Below are 26,161 nucleotides of genomic sequence, written 5' to 3' on the forward strand. Positions count from 1 at the left end.
AAAGAGACTTTGTATCCCCAAAAAGGTGTGTGTGTGTGTGTGTGTGTGTGTGTGTGTGTGTGTGTGTGTGTGTGCTCTTATTATTGTATTATCTTTCAGAAGTTACCAAAATGAAATAGTCTACTATCAGCAATGCTGCCAGCAAGAACAATCTCTAGCAAATGACTCCAGTCCAAATAAAACACATTGGAGACCTAATTCTCACATAAGAATTAGTCATCTGAGGTTAACATCATTTATTTGAGTTAAAAAAAAATTGTATCTTTAGCCACCACGCATGTGTTTTTCTCTTTGGTGTGGCCAGGAGAAAATGCCTGGCGGGTTTAGTCATCTGAGAACTCCAGAGGAAACAGTGAGGGCTTGACAGTGAGCAATGGAGCATAGAACACTGATGCTGCCCCCTGCAGGTAGTGCAGGAGAAAGGATTTAGCCATAGTCTAAATTCCTGCCAAGAGCCTCAGCCACAACAGAAACAGAAACTGTGAAAACAGGAGTTTTACTTTCTATCATTTTATCTTCCTCTAGAAGCCCATCTGAGGAACGCCCTCTTCTCCTGGAGTTGTGGCTGTGGTGGTTAACAGAATCCCCTTCCTTCCCTAGTCCTCCAGAACTGACTGGCTCCAGGAACTCTCTAATCTGGATTGCTATACTCTGGTGCATGTAATGTATTTTGGGGGTAGGGGTGGGGGAGAGATAAAGAAATTCAGCTAAGAATTTCCCAGTACATAGCATTGGGCCATGTTTCTCTTACCGTCAGAAAGGGATTCATAGTCATAATCATATTCATCCTCTTCATCTTCCTCCTCCTCGTTGTTGGCAGGCAGTGGGTTAGCATTCCCACCATTAGAAGCCTGTGCCTGCATGGATGCTAACTGATGAGCCTGTAAGACAGCAACAATTAAAACTGTGCATAGGAGCTTTCACTTACAACCTTTGAACCTGCCACCTAAAGCTTAACTTAGCTATTCAAAGCACATTACTCTGTTTAGATCCATTTAAGAGAGGAAGAAAGTATTTGAGTGTCAACACTTAGGGGCATATCAACATTCCCACAGAAGAAATCAGGGAGCTTTTAGTAATAATCACAAGGAACCCATGTACAGGGCCCAGAGAATCCTCTGGTGATTTGAAAAACCAGCATCAGTCCCAAATGACTGATGACGTGAAACAGCCACCCGTCAATCCTGAAACATTAAGTCTCTGCTAAGAAACTAAACAATTTTTTAAATTTCTTAAAATAATATAAGTCCTCTGACCTTGAGAACAATGTTATAATCCCTCTGGACAAAGAGACCAGAGGCATAGTTGCTGGTTTAAAGGCGGTTTTTACAGCAGGCTTTATCTGAACCATAAATCAGATTAATAAAACAGACTTGAAAATTCTGGGAAACTTGTGGGGGTGGGGAAGTCATTTATTGAATAAAGGATACTGGATTTGCATGTTATACATTTAATATATATACATACATAATTACATGTAATTCTGTGTCTTCTGGTTTATATATGTATGAAGTGCAATTACATACAATGATGTTAATAAAAGGCTACATATTAAATGTTAATACAGAAATACTTGAACTTTTTTGTATCAGACTTTTTTGTATCCTCTGGCAGTTTGATGAAATACTGCCCTTTCTCTGGGTAGTGTTTGAATTCTTTGCTCTCTCTCTTTTTTTATAAAAGGGTTTTGACTCAGAGCCTTGAAGTTGCTAGACTGTCCTTCTACCACTTGAGCTATGTCACCAGCACTCTCAAAATGATGTTTTAGATTCATAAATAAAATAGTTACAAAGCAAACTGTTGAATACAGCTATCAAAGATTAGAAAATAAATTTGTGCTATAAGAATATATGAGTTTCTTTATTCCTAGTTAAAATATTTTGATTGGTTTTTGTGGTGCTTGAGATTGAGCCCTGAGCATATTCATACTAGGGTACACAGTACACCACTGAGCTCTGTCTCCATCTCTGTCCCTTTCTTTGTTGACATGAGGTCATGCTATGATGTCTAGGATGGTCTTGAATTCCAAGGCTCAAGCTATTCTATCTCAGCCTCCTATGTAGCTAAAAACACAGGGATATGACAGTGTGTCCAGAAGTTTCTTTATTAACACAGTGAAAAAAAAACAGACACAGAATGGCAGGTCATGTAATATTTTTGAAAATACAATGAGTATAGCAGTTCCTGGAAATATTAGCAATAACTCTGAAGTAATGTGAAAAAGTCTGTTGTTTCTACCAGTGACAAAGACATAAGTACTGCCAACACTACCATGGATTGCTCCCTACATTTATACTGAAAGGGAATACTAAATTTCAGCTGTGGTGATTGAAAATAAAGATCAAATTTATTTCTATTTTGATTCATGGATCCCCTTCATTCTAGTTGTGGACATTGTAAAGATTAAGAACTCCTAAAGTGTAGGTTGTATTTGGTTTTAAAATCATGTGTTTTTTTTTTTCAAATGTGGTTACATTACCTTTAAAATAAAAATGTACCCAGAAGGAAGCTACAGTTCAGACTGTGTCTATATCCCAGACAGAATTGTTACAATGCAATCCATTCCAGAAAACTGTCTAGACTTACGCTATTGAAGGTATATTTTAATGGAACCACCAACTTAGCCCAGACTTGGGGCTTTTGGCTCTTTTATGGGAGAGGTGAACAATCTGGGAACAACTTGGGAATGGTTTTTGTTTAGGAGATAATGAGATATTCCTGATCCCTCAAAAAAGAGGTAATGAGCCAGGAGTCAAAGGCTCACGTCAATAATCCTAGCTACTCAGGAGGCTGAGATATGAGAATCACAGTTTGAAGCCAGCCCAGGCAGAAAAGTCCATGGGACTCTTATCTCCAATAAACTGCTCAGAAAAAGCTGAAAGTGGTGCTGTGGTGAAGTAGAAAACTGAAAATCAAATACATCATTTAATGGAAATTAATTAACTTTTTTTTTAAAAACCCTGGTTATCCAACAAGCCATCTGAAGTTTCAAATGACCTGGATTTCTTTGTTCTGAGCCCATAGCATATTTAGAACATACTAAAGAAGAGGGGAGTACCTTTTGCTTTAAGATATCCACTGGAGTCTGATGGGCCTTCAGCTTCTTGTTTTTGAGAAGCACTTTTCTCCTAAGTTGGTCAGGCGAAGGGAGCATTGGATCATCTGAGAAATCAGTCTCAAATAAGAATTTTGCCACCAGCTTTTCTCCAAACACAGTCTAAAAAGAATAAAGGAAAAACAATAAATGTCTTTTACCAATACATAACAAATGCATTCGTATTTGATATTTCAGCCCAATTGAATTGCTTTTAAAATTGTTTTAAAAAAATCCCAGGAAGAGGAAGTAGGAAAAAAGTTGTTTATTCTCCCTTCACAGTTTCCTATTGAAAGGAAGAGAGGTGTTCAGGATGGAGGAAGAAATCTAGGCCATTCTGAAGCTGGGGCTCCTCTAATGATTTAGGAAAATGGTCTGGGGTCTGGGACATTTAAGGAGAAAATAGTCAGTTAGAGACCATGGCATATTGAACATGGTCTACTCCCAACAAGGATAAGAAGTCAGAAGAATGGCAAGCTTGGGGTCATGGGGACAGAGACAAAAGATGAAAAGGATAAAGAACCAAAAACATCATTCTCACAGTTTTTAAAAGAACTGGTTTGCAAGGCGGAAGGAGGGCGGACATAAGGTGACCAGTTGGGATGAGGGTAAAAAGTATGACAATTTTTATTTGTAGACCCATCCATCCATCCATCCATCCATCCATCTATCTATCTATGCCAATCCTGGGACTTGAATACAGAGCCTGGGCACTGTCCCTGAGCTTTTTCCCTCAAGACTAGTGCTCTAACTACTTGAGCCACAACTTTGCCTCTAGCTAATGATAATAATAGTTGATAATAATAATTATTATTATTGGTTAATCAAATAGTCTCATGAACTTTCCTGCCTGGGCTGGTTTTGAAATGTGATCCTTAGATCTCAGACTCCTGAGTAGTCAGGATTACAGATGTGAGCCCCTGGTACCCAGCTTGTAGTTGTTTCTTTTTGACTTAAAAAAAAAAAAAGAACAAAAATCAAACCTGAGGCCAAGGCTATCATCTTGTTGGCATTAGTATTGGAAACATTTCCCTTCATCAGATAGTTCAGATGCTAGATATTTCCTTCTTACTGAGAGACACAGCTTCATAAATGCTTCTATTATTTGGAGAGAAGTCTTACAGAATATCGGCCCCTAAATCTGTGTCCTTTGCAGGAGAAAGGCTGTTAACATAGTATCCAAGGTCATCACTAATGTGGAACCCCTTATGGTAGTGCTAATCACAGGATGTGACTTGCCTTGGAATATTTTCAGCTTTTCCACATATGACTGACAGGTAACATCCTAGCATCCCTGGTTTGTAGCACCAGAGGAGTTAGAAAGTTGGTCTTTCCGTGTCTCCCAAAGCCTTCTGAAAAGGGTCAGGGGATCAGAGTCCAGTGTTTAGATCACCCCAGCAGAAAAGAGGCCCAAGATCCTAAGACAGCCCATATCTCAGGCCCATGGGTCCCTAATGGTATGTGCTTCATGGCTAAAGTTTAGCTGTGGTTTGATCCATAGTGGCTCCCTATAAAAATCAATGATCCCTGCAAGACAAAGGCCGGAGATCATTCTACTTCTTTATTTATTTATTTATTTATTTATTTTTCGGCCAGTCCTAGGCCTTGGACTCAGGGCCTGAGCACTGTCCCTGGCTTCCTTTTTGCTCAAGGCTAGCACTCTGCCACTTGAGCCACAGCGCCACTTCTGGCCTTTTTCTGTATATGTGGTGCTGGGGAATCGAACCCAGGGCCTCATGTATACGAGGCAAGCTCTCTTGCCACTAGGCCATATCCCCAGCCCCTCATTCTACTTCTTAATGGAGAGCTTACCTTGAAAATTTCCGCCATTTTTCGTTGCTGAGGCAATGAACAATGGTTCTCAATTGATATGATGATTGGCAGGTCAGAGGTGATGAAGGCACTGCGATCGATGGCTTCTACAACATCCTGTGACAGCCAAAGAGCTCATTAGGGTCAGATAGATACCTGTCCAGGGTGGCCAGAAGGCAAGGTACTCAGAGACACAGAGAACAGCTCAATTACCGCATTCAACAGATTCTAGCCAGAGGTGGGTCACATCTTTCCAAATCTTCTAATACCTAGTGCAATGTAAATGCTATGTTCACAATTGTGTTTCTTAGGGAGCTTATGAGAAGAAAAATGTGTATATAAATTCAGTCCAGATACAGTTCCCCCCCCCTCAAATATTTGTCATCCAGAGTTCGTTGAATCTGTGGGTGAAGACCCATGGATGGGGGGGTGGGGAGCTGAATGTCTTTTCTAATTGAGAGAAAAGGCTGCTGTGTATGAAGACATGAAGCTGTCTATAGTTAGTTTTGTTTCCACACTACAAGGAGCAGCTATCATGGTGCAAAACTGAGTGTACACATAGCACGCTGCACATCAATGACACTGTTTTACCCAAACCATCAAGTTCAATGAGGTAGGAGATACTCGAAAGAAGTTAACTAATGTGACATGACACACTGTGTGTGTCTGCAAACAGTCACAGCTCATCCTTCCACTAGTGTACAGTACAAGAGTTTTAAGAGTTCTGCACAGAAAAAATGGGTTAAAAATAAGACACATTTTAGCCACTAACTCTCGCTATAAGATAAAAATAGTAATATTACTTCCCAGCTTGACCAGTGTAGAGCAAAATGATGTTACACAGTCTATGATCCTCTGAATGAGCAATAACTCTGCAACTAAGCTAATAAATTATCCAGAACTTGAAATAATAATCCAATAAAACCAGTGTTCCTAGTTGATCAGTCTTCTCAGGTAGAGTGATTTTTATTATTTTATGTTATTATTTAATCACTCTTAAGATCACTTCTTGGATTTTTGGCTAAGATCAAGTGTAATCACTTCTTACAAGATTATACTGGGCTTGGTCAACAGGACACAAGGACAAATTATCTCTTATTCTTAATACAAGAACACTCTCTGCCTTTACATATATCATTTTATCACCATATCATGCAAAATTATCTATAATGACATCACCACATCCCAGCTGGACACTAGTGGCTCGCATCTGTAGTCCTAGCTACACAGAAGGCTGAGATCTGAGGATCATGATTCAAAGCCAGACTGGACAGAAAAGTCCATGAGACTCTTATCTTCAATTAACCACCCAAAGGCCAGAAGTTGTAAATATGGCTCAAGTGGTAGACTGCTAGCCTTGAGCACAAAAGCTCTGGTACAGTGCCTAGGCCCTAAGTTCAAACCCCAAGACTGGTGCACACACACACACACACACACACACACACACACACACACTTATATAACTAACATAAGGTATTGATAACAAAACGTTGGTTAAATGAGATTCTTAGAGGTCTAGATCAACTCCCAGAAAAGCAAGTATGCTCACATCCCATGTAAGCCTGCACTATTCATTCAGATCCAACTTCAGATCCCTCAACCTAAAGTATAACTTGATAGTGTAATTGAAATGAGCAACAAAGATAATTTCTCTTTGTGAAATTTCTCTTTGTAATAATTGCTCTTTGTGAAAAATGTCTCTTTGGGTTGAAAGAAATGTCTGAAGCTTTACCTTGAAAGGGATCTTGGTTGTCAGTGTGTGTCCATGATAAATAATGGGCATCCCATCATCTCCATCCCAGCAGTCCAGCTCGATGCTTCTGCAGCCTTGCAAAAGGACCTGTGTGACCAATGCACCTGGAGATAAAGCCTCAAACTAAACCCAGCACATGGTTCTACATATCATTCAGTATTCACATTCAAGGCTAAAGAAAAAGGGATAAGGACTACATTTGGCTAAAGGTAGGGTAGGAAAGAGAGGACAGATTAGAGAGCTTGCAAGAGTCAAATATTGCTGGATTGTTTGGGAATATGGCCTAGTGGTAAAGTGCTCGCCTCATATTACAGGAAGCCCTGGGTTCGATTCCTCAGCACTGCATATATAGAAAAAGCCAGAAGTGGCGCTGTGGCTCAAGTAGTAGAGTGCTAGCCTTGAGCAAAAAGAAGCCAGGGACAGTGCTCAGGCCCTGAGTTCAAGCCCAAGGACTGGCAAAACAAAACAAAACAAAGCAAATATTGCTGGAAGGTTACTTTTAAAATATATCTTTGGTAATTTGAAATGGCACATCCTGAGCAAGTGCTCTATCTGGGTATAGAATAGGGTAGTGTAGGTGCAGGTAGGTCCAAAGGAATTGAGAATACTGATTTCTTAGTGATCCAATTAAATATTCATATAAATCTAGCCAGGATAAAATCTTCACCATTAGAACCCAAATTCAGCAATGTGGAAACATCATTGCTATTTGAAAGTGTAGCACTTCAAGAGTAGAAGCAAGGATGTATTGAGGATTTACCTGGCTGTCTAATCTCAGAGTGGCATCTAGAGCAAAGATGGGAAATAGTCCATGAACTCCCGTCTGCTGCAGACATAGCAGACTCCAGTGGCCAGTCAGGCCTACTTGCCCTCTCTCTAATCCTTGATAACCCTCTTCCCCAAAGTGCTCCAGAAAACACTGTCGATGAGTCAGATGAGCTGACATGCTCTCCTGGATCTAACACTGGAAGTAGGGCTCCTAACACAGGTGCTTGGACTGCAGCTCTGCATGTAATGGAAAGGTGATCTAAAACAAGTAGTTGATACCTCTGTGAGTAGACTGACACTCCAATTTGAGAATTCACAGAACTATTTCTAAATGACAGTGCTTAATCACTAGAGTGTATTGGCCATTAGATTTTCTGCAACGAAACACAGATGGTGGAATGCTCCTTAATTTAAGTTTCTTGTATGAGATATTTGCTAGAGTCTTCCCATTACACAATATAGTTTGTGGCTGACAATTACAAGAGCAGCAGCTTCTGGTAGCAGCTAGTGCACCTACAGGTAGAGTACCTAGGGCTGAAGATTGCTATGCATTTTGGCAACTGGAACACGGATGAGACTACTTCCTGTGTGTGGTGAACTTCACAGATTGGGAAGAAGATGAGCAAGTGGCAATTATAAAAAGATGAAATGATTTATCAAAGTTTGCATGACAATATCTCCAAATATGGCTAGACAAAGAAAACCAGGGCTGGGAATTCCAAGTAGGAGCAACAGGGTTATTCTCATCTCACTTTCCATCTGCTCCACAAAGAAATGACAAGAAGTATCTAATGGCTAAAGGAGAGAATGATTGGAAATGCCAGAAAAAGGACTCAGCTTCATGCTGCATTAATTACACCTGTGAATATATTTTAGGGGTTCTCATGCCTTATTCAGAAGTTGTGAGAAGCTCTACGTGAAGCTTAATGTTAAAGAGTTTTAAAACTCTTTGAAGTCAAAGAGTGGAAAAGGAATTAAGCACATTAGTCCTTGCATATTTTTCTGGGAGGAAGAAATAGGTAGAAAAAGATGTGTGTACTTACACGCATGTATTGTACCTAGATACATACAATATAAATATAACATATAGAATATCTATAGTAGCTACTTTCATAGGTATTATTCCTTTCCTATAGAAAAGAGATTTGGAACTTGTTTTGATTTTGGAATTCTCTGTGCAAGTAGAATTCCAAGATGTAAAGCATGTAACAGCGTGTACCCTAGCAGAAGTGGGACAGGATGTGGAATTGCCCGCCTCAGCAGCTTGCTCTTCTCAGTGTCATAATGAAAGGCCTCTCCTGATAGACAGACTCCTATTTTGAAAATGACTACTCTAGCAACATATCCTCATTTCATAATAAAGGTCTTTTAGAAAACAGTCCAAAAACATATTCTATACTAAATAAACTTTGCTACAAAAATTGTGCCCGATGTGATGATGGGTATCTATAGACTAATCTGGAGAACAAAGGCATCTCTCTTGGTTGCTAGGGTCATGTAAATAATACAGTGACAATTTCCACATTTGGATCCACATGCACACAAACCACACACAGAGACACCCTGGACCTAGTTTAGCATTTTCTGGCTTAACCCTTCTTGTAGGACTTCAGAAAATAAGAAATGGAGAAGAGGAATTTGACAGCTAATGGAAAAGACAAAGGACATGCTGATTATGGAGAGCTGGATGTTTAGGTCAAAAGGATGTGCTTTTCCTGGTACACAGAGCCCATGCCTCCAAGAACATTCCCAGGGATTTCACAGTGGAGGGATAGTGCTTCCAGTGTACGCAGAGGCTTTTTGTTTTTCTTTTTAAAGTTGGTTGCCATAGGGATGGATTGATTTGTCTAGTAAATTGAAAAGCAAAACAAACAATATTTTGGGATTAACCCTGTAAGAAAGTTACATGTTCTACAATACTTTCCCACTGCAATATATTGATTTATTTAGCATGCAGTGAAATGATTAGGTTTTCCCAAGGGAAAATCTAATTTTAGCAGGAGTAGGTCAGACTAGGATCTAAAAGCTCAGAGTCTCAAACAAGTGCTTTGTTGTTGTTGTTGCCTAGAATAAAGGTTAAGTATAGACAGAGGGGGGAGGAGAACAGAACAAAATAAAAAGAAGTAAGGAAAACAACTGCTGTACGTATAGCCAGCTTTCCCACACATCATGGCTCCTTATGAAACCACAATTGCATGTCCTAGAGGATAAGCTTTTTTAGAGGAGACAGGTTTTTGTGACTGTGGGGTTATATAAATAAAAAAGTTTAATGAAAACCACATGGCACATGGCCCTCTCAGTACCTGGCTGTAGAGTTCTACTGAGGATTCTCCTTTGAGCTGATGGCCTGTGAGGTAGGTGTTGTGTGAAGATTCAATGTAATAATAGGAGAGGGGTAGCTGTAATTCTTTCATGTTCTCCCGGGACTCATCATTTTTTGAGGCAAAATTATCTTTGTCCATCAGAAACCTGCATGGATTTATATTTTGTTAAGAAAGCATGAGAGCAACATGTACGCTAAAGTGAAGGGCAAAACATAATTTGAAACTTACCTTGCAAATCCTTCAAATGACATTAAGCCTTGATGACACATATTGATGCTAGGTTCAAATTTCTGCAAGGAATTTTATTTTAAAAAAGATGTTATTTAAGTAAAGGGAACTAAAAAAAGGAAAAAAGTCACGACATCATTTTTTAAAAGCTGTTCTGTTTTCATCAGGAAACATGTAACCCAAATATTTGAACTAATTTAGTAATATAGTGGCAAGATGTAGTTTTTAGCCCCAAAGAAAATATTTAGTATATGTGAGTTTATTATACTAAGCATATTTATTTAATAGAAAAAAACGAAGTAAGAGAAGAGAAAAAGGCTGACTGATATGAAAACATGGTGCATACATTTGTCTAGGTAAAATCGAGGAGGGGATAGCAGCTACCTTCAATTGTCAGGAGAGGAAATTAAATAAAATTCACATGGAGCATGAAGTAACATGCCTGAACTCAACCATATTACAGTCAACAGTCAGCAAGGTGATAATACTCACACATTTTTTTTTAGCATATTAATGATGAAACCTAGTTACTGGACAGCTAACCCACTGGTTTCACCACCCTATCGCCTGCTACTTCTGTTCTACACCTTCACCTCCTGTCTGGACTGCTAGGACGGCCTAGTGGACAGGCTCTCTGCCTCTGTCCTTCAACAGCTCAGTTTACTCTGCAATGAGGTAAAAACTATAAATCATTTTCTGAGAGCTGGTGGCTCACAGCTGTAATCCTAGCTACTCAGGAAGCTGAGCTCTAAGGATTGTGGTTCAAAGCCAGATGGGACAGGCAAATCCAAGAGATTCTTATCTCCAGTTAACCACCAAAAAGCCAGAAGTAGAGACATGGTTCAAGTGGTAGAGTAGCCATGAGCAAAATAGACAAGAGAGAGTATAAGGTCTTAAGTTCAAGCTCTACTACCAGCACACACATGCACACATACACAGTCACTAATAATATGTGTATATATATATATATATATATATATGTAGCTCTATCCATCTAATCATGTTCCTGTTCTGCTCAAAAAGACTTTTTTTTCCAAAAAGACTTCTTGTATCACTCCATTGCCTTAACTCTGCTGTATTTTTTCTATAATCATTCCTGAAGCTATTTATCTTTATTGTTTTTCCACCCAGAGAATATAAGTTGTATGGAAGCCCAAAATGTATATTTAATAATCTTAGCTCTTGGAATAGAGCTAAAATAGTAGGAGCTCATAAATATTGTTAAATGACCAAAGAAAACGTAGAGCGATCCTGTTGCATCTTGTAGCATAGCAAGAAGGAATCATGTGTCAATTCCCTACAGCAGTTATTGAGTCAGAAATGGCCCAAGACCTGTGTTACTTATAAGTTAAGTAAGAACGTGTGGGTGTGTGTGTGTGTGTATGTGTGTGTGTGTGTGTGTGTTTGCCTGTCCTGGGGTTTAGATGCTGTCTCTGAGCTTTTGTGCTCAAGGCTAGTACTCTATCACTTGAGCCACAGCTCCACTTCTGGCTCTTTTTGTAATTTAATAGAGATAAGAGTCTAATGGACTTTCCTGCCTGGGCTGGCCTTGAACCATACTGAGGAATAGTTCTCAGATCTCAGCCTCCTGAGTAGCTAGGATTATAGGCATGAGCCACTGGTGCCTGTTTCACTTGTATATTTAAAACAACAACAACAAAAAAAAACCCACACACAAAACTTTCTGCCCCAGATGTGAAGACTTTGGGAAAAAAGGACAGAGAGAGAGAGAGAGAGAGAGAGAGAGAGAGAGAGAGAGAGAGAGAGAGAGAGAGAGAGAGAGAGAGAGAGAGAGAGGAGAGAGAACACACAAAAATATTTAACAGGTGATTAGAACAATCAGAGACATGCCACTGTGTGCACACACAAAATGGGCACAGACCTGGATGATGCTGAGGATTTCATCGTATGTGCAGTGTTCGCCTTGGCAATTGACCAGGAAGTCATTGAGCTGAAGTATGCCGACCCCAAATATGCCCAGGGATGTGCTCTCAATGCCAGTGCCATTTGTCACGATACTTGCAGCAGCAATAGCATCCGATATCTGCCTCTGGTTGTCTGAAAGCTGCTGCTTGCTCTTAATGAACAACCCCAAGTCTGAGACATTTCTGGTCAACAAATCTGAAACAGTCACCCACAGAACATGAACTCTCATCTAGCCAACATTTTTCACAAATAAAGTTTGTATCAGAGATAACAGTGTTATGAAGTCCATGCATTGGAGAAGCTCTTCAAATGCTCTGTTTAAACAAGCCATAGAACCTCATCCATATTCCTGGCTTCATAGAGTTGAGAGAATAAAAAGACAAATCACTGAGTAAATAAAAGAAACTAAGACAGAGTTAGGCTGATGCTATGATCTCCAGTATTTTATGCCAATTAAATGTAGATTCAATTGGGAACTAAAAGCCAAGCTCACATTTTGTTTTTGTTTTTTGACACATATACACCCACATTCTTCTTTTTTTTTTTTCTTCTTTTTTTTTTTTTTTTTTTGGCCAGTCCTGGGGCTTGGACTCAGGGCCTGAGCACTGTCCCTGGCTTCTTCCCTCTCAAGGCTAGCACTCTGCCACTTGAGCCACAGCGCCGCTTCTGGCCGTTTTCTGTATATGTGGTGCTGGGGAATCGAACCTAGGGCCTCGTGTATCCGAGGCAGGCACTCTTGCCACTAGGCTATATCCCCAGCCCACCCACATTCTTCTTTTTGTAAGGATTGAAAAAGTATTCTTAAAATTACATTTTTTTTCTTTCCACTTGAAAGTTGTAACTGGTATTGTGATCCCACCCACATTGCTTTTATTTATTTATTTATTTATTTGCCTAGAGTTGCTTCAGCTATTCTAGGTCTTTTGTTGTTCTTTATGAGTTTTTGGATTGTTTTGTCTACCTCGGTAAAGAATGACACTGGGATTGTTATGGGGATTGAAGTGATTTTTTTTTTTTTTGCCAGTCCTGGGCCTTGAACTCAGGGACTGAGCACTGTCCCTGGCTTCTTTTTGCTCAAGGCTAGCACTCTGCCACCTGAGCCACAGCACCACTTCTGGTTGTTTTATATATATGTGGTGCTGAGGAATTGAACCCAGGCAAGCACTCTTGCCACTAGGCCATATTCCCAGCCACAATTGAAATGAATTTGTATATCATTTTTCACAGTATGGCCATTTTCAGAAAACTGATTCTATCTATCCATAAAGATGGAAGGTCTTTCAATACCTGACTCATGTAATTGTAATCCTTCTATAAGGGTACTTCTATAATAACAATAAAGTAAATTTATACAACTGTAAATATAATAATTTGTATGTAGATTTTTGGGTGAATACAAGTTTTTAGTTCATTTGGGTAAATCATCAAGGCTCACAATTGCTGAATCATATGGCAAAAATAGGTTTAATTAATCCATACTGTCTTTCAGAATGGCTGTGCCATTTACATTTCCAGTAGTAATGTTCCAGTGTTCTAATTACTACACTGTCACATTAGTTTTGGTGTGGCTAGTCATTTTAATTTTAGCCACTTTGGAAGATAATCCGGAAGTGTTTCAGAGAACTAAACTTTTTTTTTCTAAATTTTTATTATCAAACTGATGTACAGAGAGGTTACAGTTTCATATGTTAGGCATTGGATACATTTCTTGTACTGTTTGTTACCTCGTCCCTCATACCCCCCTCCCTCCTCCCCCTTTACCTTTCCCCCCATTAGGTGTTCAGTTCACTTACACCTAACAGTTTTGCAAGTATTGCTTTTGTAGTTGTTTGTCTTTTTTTTACCCTGTGTCTCTCAATTTTGGTATTCCCTTTCAATTTCCTAGTATACCAGTATACACGGTTTCCAATATACTCAGATAAGATTACAGAGATAGTGTAGGTACAACCACAGGAAGGTGATACAAGAACATCATCAATAATAGAAGCTACAGATACACATGGGACGTTGAAAGTAGATACAACTGTGATATAACAATCGCAGAGAACTAAACTTAAGTGAGGCACGCAATCCAGCCATTATGGTGTTTCTAGGTCTTTATCCCGATGATGTATAAGCTTAGGTTCATATAAAAAAAAGCCTGCATACAAATATTTATAGAATCTTTTCTTATAATTGCTAAAACTTGGAAGAATCAGCTGTTCCTTAGTAAGTGAAGGGATAAACAAACTGTGGCGCATCCATACAATGGAATATTACTCATTTTAAAAAGAATTGAGACAAGAAGTTGCAAAAGGACATGGGAGCAACTTAGGCTGTATACTATGTGATTCCAGTGATGCGACACCTTGATACAAGCAAAAGTATGGAGACAACAAAAATATTGAGAATTTGGAAGGAATTGGTAAGGGATGAAAAGGTGGAACAGAGATTTTCAGAATAGTGAAGCTCCTCTGCATATTACATTTGTGAAAAACCATGCAATGTGCAATATAAAGAGTGAACCTTGGGGCTGGGGATATAGCCTAGTGGCAAGAGTGCCTGCCTCGGATACACGAGGCCCTAGGTTCGATTCCCCAGCACCACATATACAGAAAACGGCCAGAAGCGGCGCTGTGGCTCAAGTGGCAGAGTGCTAGCCTTGAGCGGGAAGAAGCCAGGAACAGTGCTCAGGCCCTGAGTCCAAGGCCCAGGACTGGCCAAAAAAAAAAAATTAAAAAAAAAAAAAAAAAAAGAGTGAACCTTAAGGAAACTATGGACTCTAGTTAATATCATATTGGCTGGGTGTGGTGGTACATACCTGTAACTCCAGTACCCAGGAAGAAAAGGCAGTAGGATCATGCATTTGAGACAAGCCTGAGTCACAAAGTGAAACCTAGTCTCAAACAAAAGTGTCAATATGAACCTAGTGATAACAAACATACTGCACTAGTGCAAGAACTCATGAATAGGATGAAGTCTCTGTGTGTGTGAATGTGAGTGTGAGGTGTGGGATTTGTGTGTGAGAACTCTGTATTCTCTACTCATTTTTCCACCAACCTGAAATTTCTCTCTCTAAAAAAACACATTGGGGCTGGGAATGTGGCTTAGTGGTAGGGTGCTTGCCTAGCATGCATGAAGGCCTGAGTTCAATTCCTCAGCACCACATAAACAGAAAATGCCAGAAGTGGTGCTGTGGCTCAAGTGGTAGAGTGCTGGCCTTGAGCAAAAATAAACCAGGATCAGTGGCCAAGCCTTGAGTTCAAGCCCCAGGTCTGCCCCCGCCCCCCCGCAAAAAAATCTAGTATTTTTTAAGTGTCATTTCTTGGACTGAGTATATAGCTCAGTGGAGAAGTAATTGCCTGGTATACAGGAGAGGCTGGGTTCAATCCTAAATACCACAAGTTAAAATGTAAAAAGTACATTAATACTGCCATCCATGGGTACACACATATTTGATAGCTATAAAATAGTTGATGTTAGCTTAAAAGCAATGTAAGATTATACATAAATATGAAACAACTGCACGAAAAAAGGTTTTTCTTTTGTTCTTTCATGTTGATTGCTCCAGTAAGAATAGAAGGTGGGAAAAAAAACAGGTATGAAATGCATGAAAGGCAAAAGATAGGTATGGGTGGTGATAGTAACAGGGGTAGTGTTGAATAGAATAGAAAAAAAAGAGAGTCTGGCTTATGTTGCTGGAGCAATGTCCTCTATGTTCAAACAGAAGTACTCTTGTCTTATAAGTACCGCATGCTAACCGATTGCGCAACTGGAACTCCCAGGAGTACTCTTGTCAGGGACAGGTCACTCTGGGGTAGAACACCTACCTGCCTATAGGTAGGTGCTTTTCATCTATGGCTTTCCAGGTATGTGGTGGACATTTAGAATCAGTGGAGGAAGGGCCTATGGTTGTCAGAATGACTGAAGGGCACACTTGGTTAAGATCCTAGAACACATGGGCAGAATCACCTGACGATGAGTTTCCTTGCCCAACATGCCAACAGCATGACACCACAGACTTCTTAAAATAATTCTCAAAGTATTTCACCAAACTCTAGTAGCAGTGTGCTGTGTGGCACAGGTTAAGCACGTGTACAATCAGATCTCCTACCTTGAAGTTTTAGACAGAAGAGGCTCAAAGGAAATCTTAAAATGCTGAACAAACCTAGGTCAGGTTGCTGGTCACTGGTGTTTTCCTCGATCGTCAGGTTGGTGTAGAGTGGGGCAGACTCAGAGCCAGACCGGTTGCAGGGCACAGAGTAGATGTCAAAGAGGTCCTTGAGGTCCTTTCGGCTCCTTACACTGAGTGGGGAAGGAAAACCACGTCCCATTTAGTCCTGCTCTGAAAGGGTGGGCCTAAGAAGGAGGAAGAAGGAGGGCTACGCTGTACCTGAATGATTTGAACAGCTCAACGAATTCAACAAAACTCATGTTGCTGTCTGAAACCATGAAGCTCTGGAAGCCCTTCATTCCTCCTTTGATCCGTCCATGCCAGCTACTGCTGCTCCAGGCACTACAAAGAGACATGGGCATTAGGGGCAAATGGGGCAGGCAACTCAGGTCATTCTGCCTCACAGGATACTCTCTGTTTAATGAGCAAGTATGAGGCCAAGAAGGTTGCAAGTCTTTTAAAGTTGAAACTATTTCCTAGTAGTCTCTCGTCACTGCCCTTTACCTGTATCGTGTATTAGAACCACTTCATGTTTCTAGACAACGTCATGAGGGTATAACATTAATATTCTTTTATTAATCAACAGTTATTTGAAAGCACAGATCAATGTGGAAGAAGACCTCTGAAGTTTGGGGCTCTTGAAAAAAGTCACCTCAAATGTGTCTAAGCCAGGCACTGGCAGCTCATGCCTGTAATCCTAGCTGCTCAGGATGACGAGATCTAAGGATCACAGTTTACAGCCAGTCTACGCAGAATACTCTGCGAGACTCTTTATTTCCAACTAACTATCAAAAAGCCAAAAGTGGAACTGTGGCTCAAGTAGTAGCATACCAATCTTGAGCAAAAATATTTAAGAGGCAGTACCCAGGCTCTAAGTTCAAGCCCAGTACTGGCACAAAAAAAGTGTCCAAAATTAATCATTATCTATGGGAAATAATGCCTTCTCTTTTCTGTTTTCTAAATTAAACAAACATACTTAAGAGGAAAGTTTTGAGCATGCCCACGCCATTTCTTTTTCCGTTCTTAGCTGGTTCTTCAATGAAAACAAGGAAGAGCTTTTAATATTAATGGAAAATGTGAGTCAAAAATATTAAGAATGGAAAGAAGCCAACTTTGCCAAGGAATATATCTGCACCTACCAATGCTGCATTCATTCAACATAAAAATATCAGTCGACTCAGTCAAAAATTTAGTCTTGCTGTTTTACAACATTTTTTGACACTGATTCCCCAATAGAATAGTAAACAAAATTTCAAATACATGAGAAAGCACAGAGAACTTTATCATGAATAGCAGTCTTCACTCAACCCTACTAATATGGTTTGCTCATGGGAAATTATTTTCTGTTGGCAGTCAAAGGTCATTTTGTGGCAAAGCATTACAGACAGACTTTTAGCAGAGTGCAAGCACAGGTGTTGAAACTCAGTGTGGGGAATACAGAGTGTAGATTTAGGAAGAGGAGAAGGGTAGAGTCATCATCTGGATTTCGACAAGCAAATTCACTGTGGTCCTTCCTGCTAGTTGCCAGTTCTGCCCTTTCTGTGGGACTGATCTACCTCTGACTATAGTGAATTCCTATCTATTCTTTGTCCCACTAGAATTAAGGCTCAGTTGTTCTTTCTCGTTGAACAGGATTCAGGCAGATGCCTTTTTTTTTTTTTTTTTTTTTTTTGCCTTGTCTTTTCTGTTTTAGAGCATTTCAGTGGACACTGACCCCTGTACTCCTGGGTTTGGGTTCTATGACCATGGATCAGACCATAGATATTCTTCTCTTAATATGATGTTCCTTTTCCTGCTATAAGTGACCGAAACAAAGGCAAAAGTCACTTAATCCAGGTCATCTGACTATCTTAGTTGTCCAAGATCCTGCAGGGGCTGCAAATATAATGTAAAGAATTCAAACTCACGGGCTGGGAATGTGGCTTAGTGATAGAGTGCTTGCCTAGCATGCATGAAGCCCTGGGTTCCCTAGCATGCAAGAAGCCCTGGGTTCGATTCCTCAGCACCAGAAGAGGTGCTGTGGTTCAAGTGGTAGAGCACTAGCCTTGAGCAAAAGAAGCTCAGAGACGCGTGCCCAGGACCTGAGTTCAAGCCCCAGGACTGGCAAAAAATAAAAAGAATTCACTCTCTGTAGCTCTTAGCTTTATGATAAATCTAAATTTATAGACGTGTGGCAAGCATAGCAGGAAGAATCCCCATAGAGCCTTGACTTGTTTTTACCAATTGTGAGAGCATAGAGGGTAAGTACATTATTCACACTATGAAAGAATAATTTACTGTAGGGTTCTTTTTAATAGAGTGCTGCTGAGAGAGACACAGAGGGACAGAGAGACATAGAGAGGGAGAGAGACAGACAGAGACAGAAAGAGATAGGGAGAGAGAGTTGGAGAGAGACAGAGACAGAGAGAGAGACACACACACAGACAGAGAGGTACCTGCGCTGTCTTTGAAATCAACATTTCGTGCTCGTATCTACTCCACTGTATAATAAGTGAACAATCTTGGCTCTGTCTGGAATCTGTTTCTTTGGCTTTAATATGGGGTACAGGGAGATGGAATAGTATGCTGGTTCCCTTTAGAGGCTTTTCATTTTAATATATTTCTTCTTTTGAGAGAGGAGATTTTATTTTAATCTGTAATTTGTATGGCCCTTAAATGATATTTCACTATAATACTAGCCTTAGCATTATGTATAAACACCTTCAACTTGCTGCAAAACGTGTATTCATTTCTTTAGCCATGTATAACTTTTCTGATCTGTGAGAAATGTATTTCACCAAGTAACAAAGTGTCAGTTAGCATACACTGCATTTAATTTATTCTTCATTTAGAGCAGTGCTCTCCAATCAAAATTTTTTTTCCTGCCTTTCCTGGGGCTTGAATTCAGGGTCTGGGCACTGTCTTCGAGCCTCTTTGTTTTCAAGGCTACTACATAAGCCACAGCATCACTTCCAGCTTTTTCTGAATAGTTTATTGAATATAAGAGTCTCACAGCCTTTCCTGCCTGGGCTAGCTTCACACTAAACTGTGATGCTCAGATCTCAGCCTCCTGAGTAGCTAGGATTACAGGCGTGAGCCACTAGTGCCTGGCTCCGAATAGGACTTTTTACAGTGGCAGAAAAGCTCTCACAGAACTCAATGTGGTAACCACTAGCCATTTAAGGTTGTGGAACGTTTGAAATGTAACTGAAAAACTGAATTTTCAACTTAATTTAAATACCCACATGTGATTAGTGGCTACAGTATAGGACTAGAAAAATCACAGTTTGGGTTTTATTATTGCTTCTCAGCTTTTGGGGGAGGGGTTGGTGTCTCAACAAGAGTAATATGAAAAAGAGATAAGCTTTTAGGACTGGGAATATGGCCTAGTGGTAGAGTGCTCGCCTCATATACATGAAGCCCTGGGTTCGATTCCTCAGCACCACATGTATAGAAAAAGCTGGAAGTGGCGCTGTGGCTCAAGTGGTAGAACACTAGCCTTGAGCAAAAAGAAGCCAGGGACAGTGCTCAGGCCCTGAGTTTAAGCCTCAGGACTGCCAAAAAACAAAACAAAACAAAACAAAAGGTAGGTACATAGAACCAAAACAGAACATCATTTAAAATGTGTGTGTATGTGAGTAGTTTTCAATTTAATTGTAAGTCAAAATTAGACACAATCATTCCACATGCCCTTCCTCACAAGTGCAATATGAAGGGCCCTTCTGTTTTATCATGTTAAGGCCCCACCTGGATGGACTCTTGTTTGAAGAAGACAGCACAGGGGAGGAGACTGGCCTGATGGGAGATGTTGTTCCAGCAGACAAGTTAGGGGACCCAGCCGTGGTCAAAGAGTGAGCTCTTCTGGAAGGGACAGGGTTGTGGGGGCTAGCCATGGCATTTGCCTCTGTGAGTAGAAAGGACAGAAAAGAGATAATCGCTCAGATTAAAATACATGCCTGAGATACCTCTTGGTGTCTGAGCAAACCAATAGATGCAAATGATTTCTATATAAGAAGCATTCAAGTATTTTGATGAATGACTGGTAGAGTCTCAACTGGCCATGCATCAGAATCATCTGGGAGTTTAAGAAAAATATACAAGTCCCAGGCAAAGAACATCTAAGTCAGTTGGTCTTGGGAGTGGTCAGAACATTCAGATTAGTTCTCAGTCTAGCCAGGTTTGAGAATTACTGGTTTAATCCATCAAGTTATACCCCGTACATCTAAAATTCCCAGACAATGGATGAGAATGTTCTCCTGAGTACAATGTGATAGCAGAAAGTGCCTCCAGGGTTGGGTTTCATCATCTGGTTAAGAGAGTTTCATTAGCAGTACCCATAATATTAAACTTACACTTCAGATTACATGCCTATTTTCCCCGTAAAACTAACCGAAAAGTCTTGGATGTGAACAAGCTGCCTTACCCGATTCTTCCTGCTCATTAATGTCCTGAGGATCAGAACCACTCCGGCTTCGACATTCTTTGTATACTTTGGCCTTTCGGGTCGCCATCTCATCGTCAGTGGCCTCTCCGCTCTCTCCCTGGGAACACAAAGCTCACCATGGCTCCTAGTCTGTGTTAGACCTGCTTTCACCCAGGCAGGTCACTATTCTCTGACCTACCCACTTTCAATACGGTCTCTTCCTAGTCAGACCAGTAAAGACATTATGTTGATGCAGTATTCTCATGTCACGTTCTCTATCCATTGTGCTCTACAATCAGCACTCCTCAGGATGAGAGGCAAAAAGGAGGAGACACCTCATCTCTGTATCCTGTGTCCATACATCATTGTGAAGCAGCCAAAATTCTACTAATCATCAGCACTGTGTATAAACACAGAGTGGGACTGTTTTAGATAGCCATGCAGTCAATATCATGTCATAGTGATAAGATATGACAATTCATACACATGATGATACATTTTAAACTATATTCCTCATACAACATGACAGGCCTTCAAAACTCAATCTCAGCTGTTTTCTAGTCATTCCTTGGCCACCACAGAACTCATGTTCCGGCTACCCAGTCCACCTTCTTCTCACAAGCAAAGACTTTTAGGCATATCTGCTGTCCCTGGCAGGGATATTTTCCTTTGTAGCTTTTGCTTGGTAAACTCCTCCACACTCTTCAAGACTCATGGGTCAACTGCTCTGAGGTCTTCACTGTCTGCCTCTAAGCCTCATGTTTTCCTTTTCTCTGCTCCATGTCACTATGCAGATGACTTGACAGTGAGTCTTATTAAATTACACACCACTTAACTGCCCTGTATCCTTCTAAGGACCTTATCTTCTCCCCTTGCTGGCTCGATTGCTGGCCCTGGCCCTGGTCACCCAGGAAGCATGTGGCAGCCCTTTTGCTTATTTATTTCCTACCTCATCTTGTCCCCAGTTCATATAACCTGAAGGGGTTATGCGGTTGTTGACCACACAATCATCCTGGAAGGCTAGATGTGAGGGCTAATAAATGAGTAAACACTCTACCCTCATGAGGATTTTCTTCTTTTTCTTGGTGGCGCTGAGGCCTAGGGTGTTATTCCTCTGCATGTTGGGCTTCTCAGCATTCTTTGCAGATGTCCCAGGGCTGGGATTTCGAGTACTCCACCGTCTGCCTCCGAACAACTCCACAGCATGAGCTAATGTTGGGCCTTCATACCGGCCATCCTCCTGTAAAGAACCATAAGCTAAGCCCATAAGGAGGGAAGCATCAAGCAGAGGAGAAGTACATATTACCAATCTGAGCACAATTCACAGAGGTAGAAGAGTAAAGGCCACCAGAAAATAGTGGTCTAGCCTCCCAAGTGGTTCTGTTCCCTAATACTCAGGACTCCCACTGTGTTACTTGTCCTCCTTGTTCCATACCTGAGCAGTTTCAGTTGACCCACTGACTGAGAAAAAAAAAAACAAAACTACTACTTTCCATCCTGATCTCAGAACCTGCACTAGGACATTTTAGTAAAAATCTGAAAATTTGAGCTTTGCAAGACTTGGTGGTGGTGTGGTAAATAATAGGGTGTGCATTTTACTCAGGTAAAACTTACTTCTATTTGTTATTGTATCATGCCCAGTAGATTTCTCATTTAGTATGGGAAAGTCTGACTTGAAATAAAGGGCATGCGGCCCATGAGAAATTCATTTTGGAGGGCCCTGGGGAGCTCTTCAAAGAGTTGAGCTGCCATCCTCTTGAGCTATTGAAAGCTGAAGATAATTAAGAGCCCATGGGGTAAAGAAAACCATGCAGATTATGATGGCCTAGGCAGCTAAAACACTCCAGGGGAAGGCAATGGCTTACAATGCCTTCTACGGTCAGAGAAACTGTAATACCTTTGAAAAAGCTAATAGAACGGATTTATTAATTCAATTATAATTAATGTTTGCGTTCAGGAGTCAGGAAAGTTAACAAATCCACAAAAAGACACAAATGAAATAAAGACAGTATGGATGATATTTCACACATTGTAGGGAAGGGTTTCTTTAACATAAATTTTCAGGGACTAAGAGTATAGCTCAATTGTAGAGAGCTTGCCTGGGTAGATCATCAATACCTCCAAGAAATTAATATCCTTTTACTGCCTTTACTCCAATGGAATCTTTGTAACTTCAAGGAAGCATTTGCAAAATAGTTTGCTTTATACAAGTAATAAAGATGTCTGTGTATGATGTGTATATGTACATTCTTGCTTACTCCTTTCTCCTCATGTTCAATTGCTCTCTGATTTTATGACTTGAACTATGAGTTCTATCTCCTCTATCCTGCATGGTTCCAGGATTCTGAGTAACTTGGGTACTTAAGATAGCAATCTTTAGGTGGCTTCTAATAATGGGACATCTGTAACTTCTTCCTGTCTATGATCTATTTCTCCCAACTCTAATTATACATGAATTTTACTTTAAATATCTCTCTTTCACTGGATGTACCCTAGATAAATCTGCCAATAAAGATGAGATATTTTCCTTTGACCAATGATGGACACATCATCCAATACAGAATCTCTCATCCTGGAATAAGATTTTATTTTTTAGACAAAGCCTCACTGTGTGGCCCAGGCTAGCCTCAAAGTTGAGATCCTCCTGTGTTAGCCTCCTGAGTAGCTGGGACTACAGTCATGTGTTGTTACTACTTTAGGTGACCAGGAACAGGATCCTGAAGTCTGTGAGAATAAATGAGAATCCTAGTACAATAGGACACTGGTACCAATGGGTATGTGGTTCCAAGGACATTGATAATGAGGAAAAATCAAGTACTCAGTACTGTCCCGAGGATGCTCAATTTACTTTTCCCATCATGTCACCAAACTTCTGCAAAAGACATATGTGTTTCAACAAATATCTCATTTTCACTTCATCATTGAAATTATACATATTGTTACCTTGCTTTTTGGGACACCATTTTGTTTTGTGGAAAGCAAACGTTCCCCAAGTAAAGGGCAGGGAAACATTCAGCAAATTGTCCAACAATTTAAACACAATGAATGATGACATGGAACTGGTGGAGAGCTTTTCCACATCAACCCAACTGCATGATGTGAGTGTAAGAGTTCAAATGTTTGTTCAACATTTCCTTTTAGTTTATTTAGTTGGGCATACTGTACCTCTTATGTGTCAGTCAAGTTACATATACCAATGAGCTTGACAAGTGACAAATGAGAATAATTAAATCACATAGCATTTGTGACAAGGTTTATGTCCGTGTTTAATGGATTTTGCTGATTCTAGGAGACTAGGGAAGAATTCTAATTCATTTATTTATTTTTTTGAAATTGACACAAAGTTTATTGCAGGTTCTCTGCCTCGGGCTGATTAGTACAAATAATTCTAATTTAAAATTGGAGATCAATATGTAGGAAGTTAAATAATTCACCTAACATGCTATGTGATGAATCATGATTTCAATTTTAAAAGGAAGATCTCCAGTGTGTCAGCTAGTCACTAATTAACAATAAAAGCATTCAGATAATGCTTCCAAGTGAAACCCTGAGCCTGGAAATGGGTTTATTGGTTTTTGTCCTAGACAGGAGAACTACATGAGTTTCTATTGACATACAGTAGAATGTAGTATCTACCTTGAGCAGACACTATTCTTCACATTATACGGATTTACACTGTGGCTTATGCATATTGACTCAGCTAATTCTTGAAGACATCCTATCAACAGGCATTGCTGTCATTTCTACATTCTAGGCAAGAGAATCATGAACAAATAGATGATGTAAAAGCTGCCCCACATCATACAGGTAGTCTAATGGCCAAGTGTTTGCTGTCAGAATTACACTATTACCTGATAGAGGCTGACATATTGTTTCCGCAGCCACTGCTGTCTTTGGTCAGGAAACCTCCTCATCTTTCTCACAGCTCTAGTGAGTTCCAATAATCCACTGAAGAGCATTTTAGCTGTATGTTTTGGTGCCACGAAGTGCAGTAATCTGTTGTCTGTGGTCTGAAGGCCATAGAGCAGTGTCACACCAGTCTCTGACAGGGTCATGCTACCAAGTTTGTTCTGAACACACACAGTGTGTATATCAATGCCAGGGTGTCCCATGTACACAGCTTTGGCTGAAAACAGATCCAAGACTCCCTCCACCAGGCCACTTAACCCAGTATTGCCCAATAATGGGAACTTGCCAGGCTCAGCTGTGTTACTTAGCACTCCAAACTTGGCTTTTGCACTGGCTGGCGAGGCTGTGGGGGGCTTTATCCAGGTCAAAGTGCTATTGTCGGGCTGCAGCTGAAGGAAGCAGCGGGCAGAGAGGTGTGAGTCCTGGTCGTAGTGGATGACCGTGGCCCCCTGCAGCAAGAACTGATGCACATCGGCTTGGATGGACAGCACATACCATGGGATGAGCTCTGTCCCATGGTCGAAGGCCTTCTGTGACTCTTCTGATCTGTGAGGGTCACAGTCTTTAGAGTGCTCAAAGATGTCATTTTCTGAATCCAACAAATCTCCGATTATAAACCTGATGGAGAGAGATGCAAATCTGGTCTGTCCTCTAATCAGAAAGGCGACTAACACAGAGCTCTTCCACTCACCCTGGACTTCAATTCTCATCCTGTTAGGAATTCAAATTAGTACAGGAAATAGAAAACACCTCATAGGGTAATTTTTCCCCCCGCATCAGTGAAGCTTGAACTCAGGGCCTGGGCACTGCCCCTGAGTTCTTTTGCTCAAAGCTAGCCCTCTACCACTTTGAGACACAGCTCCACTTCTGGTTTTCTGGTGGTTAATTGGAGATCAGAGTCTCATGGACCTTTCTGCCCAAGCTGGCTTTGAACTGTGATCCTCAGATCTCAGCCTCTTAAGTAGCTAGGATTACAGGAGGCACAGCAGCAGTACTGGATACACGGTAAATCTTCAATGACAACATTTGACAATCTTATATTTAACAAGGCACTTGATTATTGGCATAAAAAAGAGTAAACTATTATATTTTTATTATCAACAATATTATTTATTGTAGATCAGTTTTTCTCTTATGTCAGGAACACTGTTAAAAAGTTTATATAGTTTTATAGCTCATACTTGTGAAGTAATTTTTATCATTCTTTTTTCTTGTCTTTTAAACTGGGAGGTTCAGACAGGGGAAGTCAAGTTACACAACTCTGAAGAGGCCTAGACAGGGTGAGATTCTGTCTACTAACTCTAGAGCTGGAGATCTTTATAATTGTTTGCCTTTCTGTTAAATCATAAACAAAAGTCATGACCTAATTTTTTTTTTTTTTGGCCAGCTCTGGGGCTTGAACTCAGGGCCAGAGCACTGTCCCTGGCTTCTTTTTTGCTCAAGGCTAGCACTCTGCCACTTGAGCCACAGCGCCACTTCTGGCCATTTTCTGTATATGTGGTGCTGGGGAATCGAACCCAGGGCCTCATGTATATGAGGCAGGCACTCTTGCCACTAGGCCATATCCCCAGCCCATGACCTAAATTTACTGGAGCAAAATAGGTAAGATTTAACAACCTTGCCTGACAGGTAGTTTTAGTGAAAATAAAATACGAGCTAGGTGCTGCTGGTTCATGCCTGATAATTTTAGCTACTCAAGAGGCTGAGATCTGAGGATCATGGTTCAAAGCCATGAGACTTTTATCTCCAATTAACTACCAGAACACTTGAAGTGGGGCTGTGGCTCTAAGTG

The 26,161-nt window shown here is 40.5% G+C and overlaps 1 protein-coding gene across 2 annotated transcripts in view; it reads right to left on the reverse strand.

Moving 5' to 3' along the window:
- The window catches only part of Plce1 (phospholipase C epsilon 1), a 332,480-nt gene that overhangs the window by 32,580 nt on the left and 273,739 nt on the right, over positions 1-26,161 (reverse strand). Inside the window, exons 8-20 of one of the 2 annotated variants that reach the window (XM_048338668.1) lie at positions 24,312-24,987; positions 21,518-21,700; positions 20,461-20,578; positions 19,833-19,941; positions 16,278-16,400; positions 16,053-16,189; positions 11,862-12,100; positions 9,980-10,041; positions 9,731-9,896; positions 6,639-6,746; positions 4,907-5,023; positions 3,059-3,217; positions 752-881 (exon numbers count right to left, since the gene is read on the reverse strand). In XM_048338668.1, coding sequence (XP_048194625.1) covers positions 752-881; positions 3,059-3,217; positions 4,907-5,023; positions 6,639-6,746; positions 9,731-9,896; positions 9,980-10,041; positions 11,862-12,100; positions 16,053-16,189; positions 16,278-16,400; positions 19,833-19,941; positions 20,461-20,578; positions 21,518-21,700; positions 24,312-24,987 — 2,327 coding nt within the window. Of the gene's footprint in view, positions 1-751; positions 882-3,058; positions 3,218-4,906; positions 5,024-6,638; positions 6,747-9,730; positions 9,897-9,979; positions 10,042-11,861; positions 12,101-16,052; positions 16,190-16,277; positions 16,401-19,784; positions 19,942-20,460; positions 20,579-21,517; positions 21,701-24,311; positions 24,988-26,161 lie in introns of both variants that reach the window. The other variant, XM_048338667.1, reaches the window with a different exon arrangement.

Source organism: Perognathus longimembris, chromosome 2 (assembly GCF_023159225.1).
Source record: "Perognathus longimembris pacificus isolate PPM17 chromosome 2, ASM2315922v1, whole genome shotgun sequence".
Taxonomy (NCBI): Eukaryota; Metazoa; Chordata; class Mammalia; order Rodentia; family Heteromyidae; genus Perognathus; species Perognathus longimembris.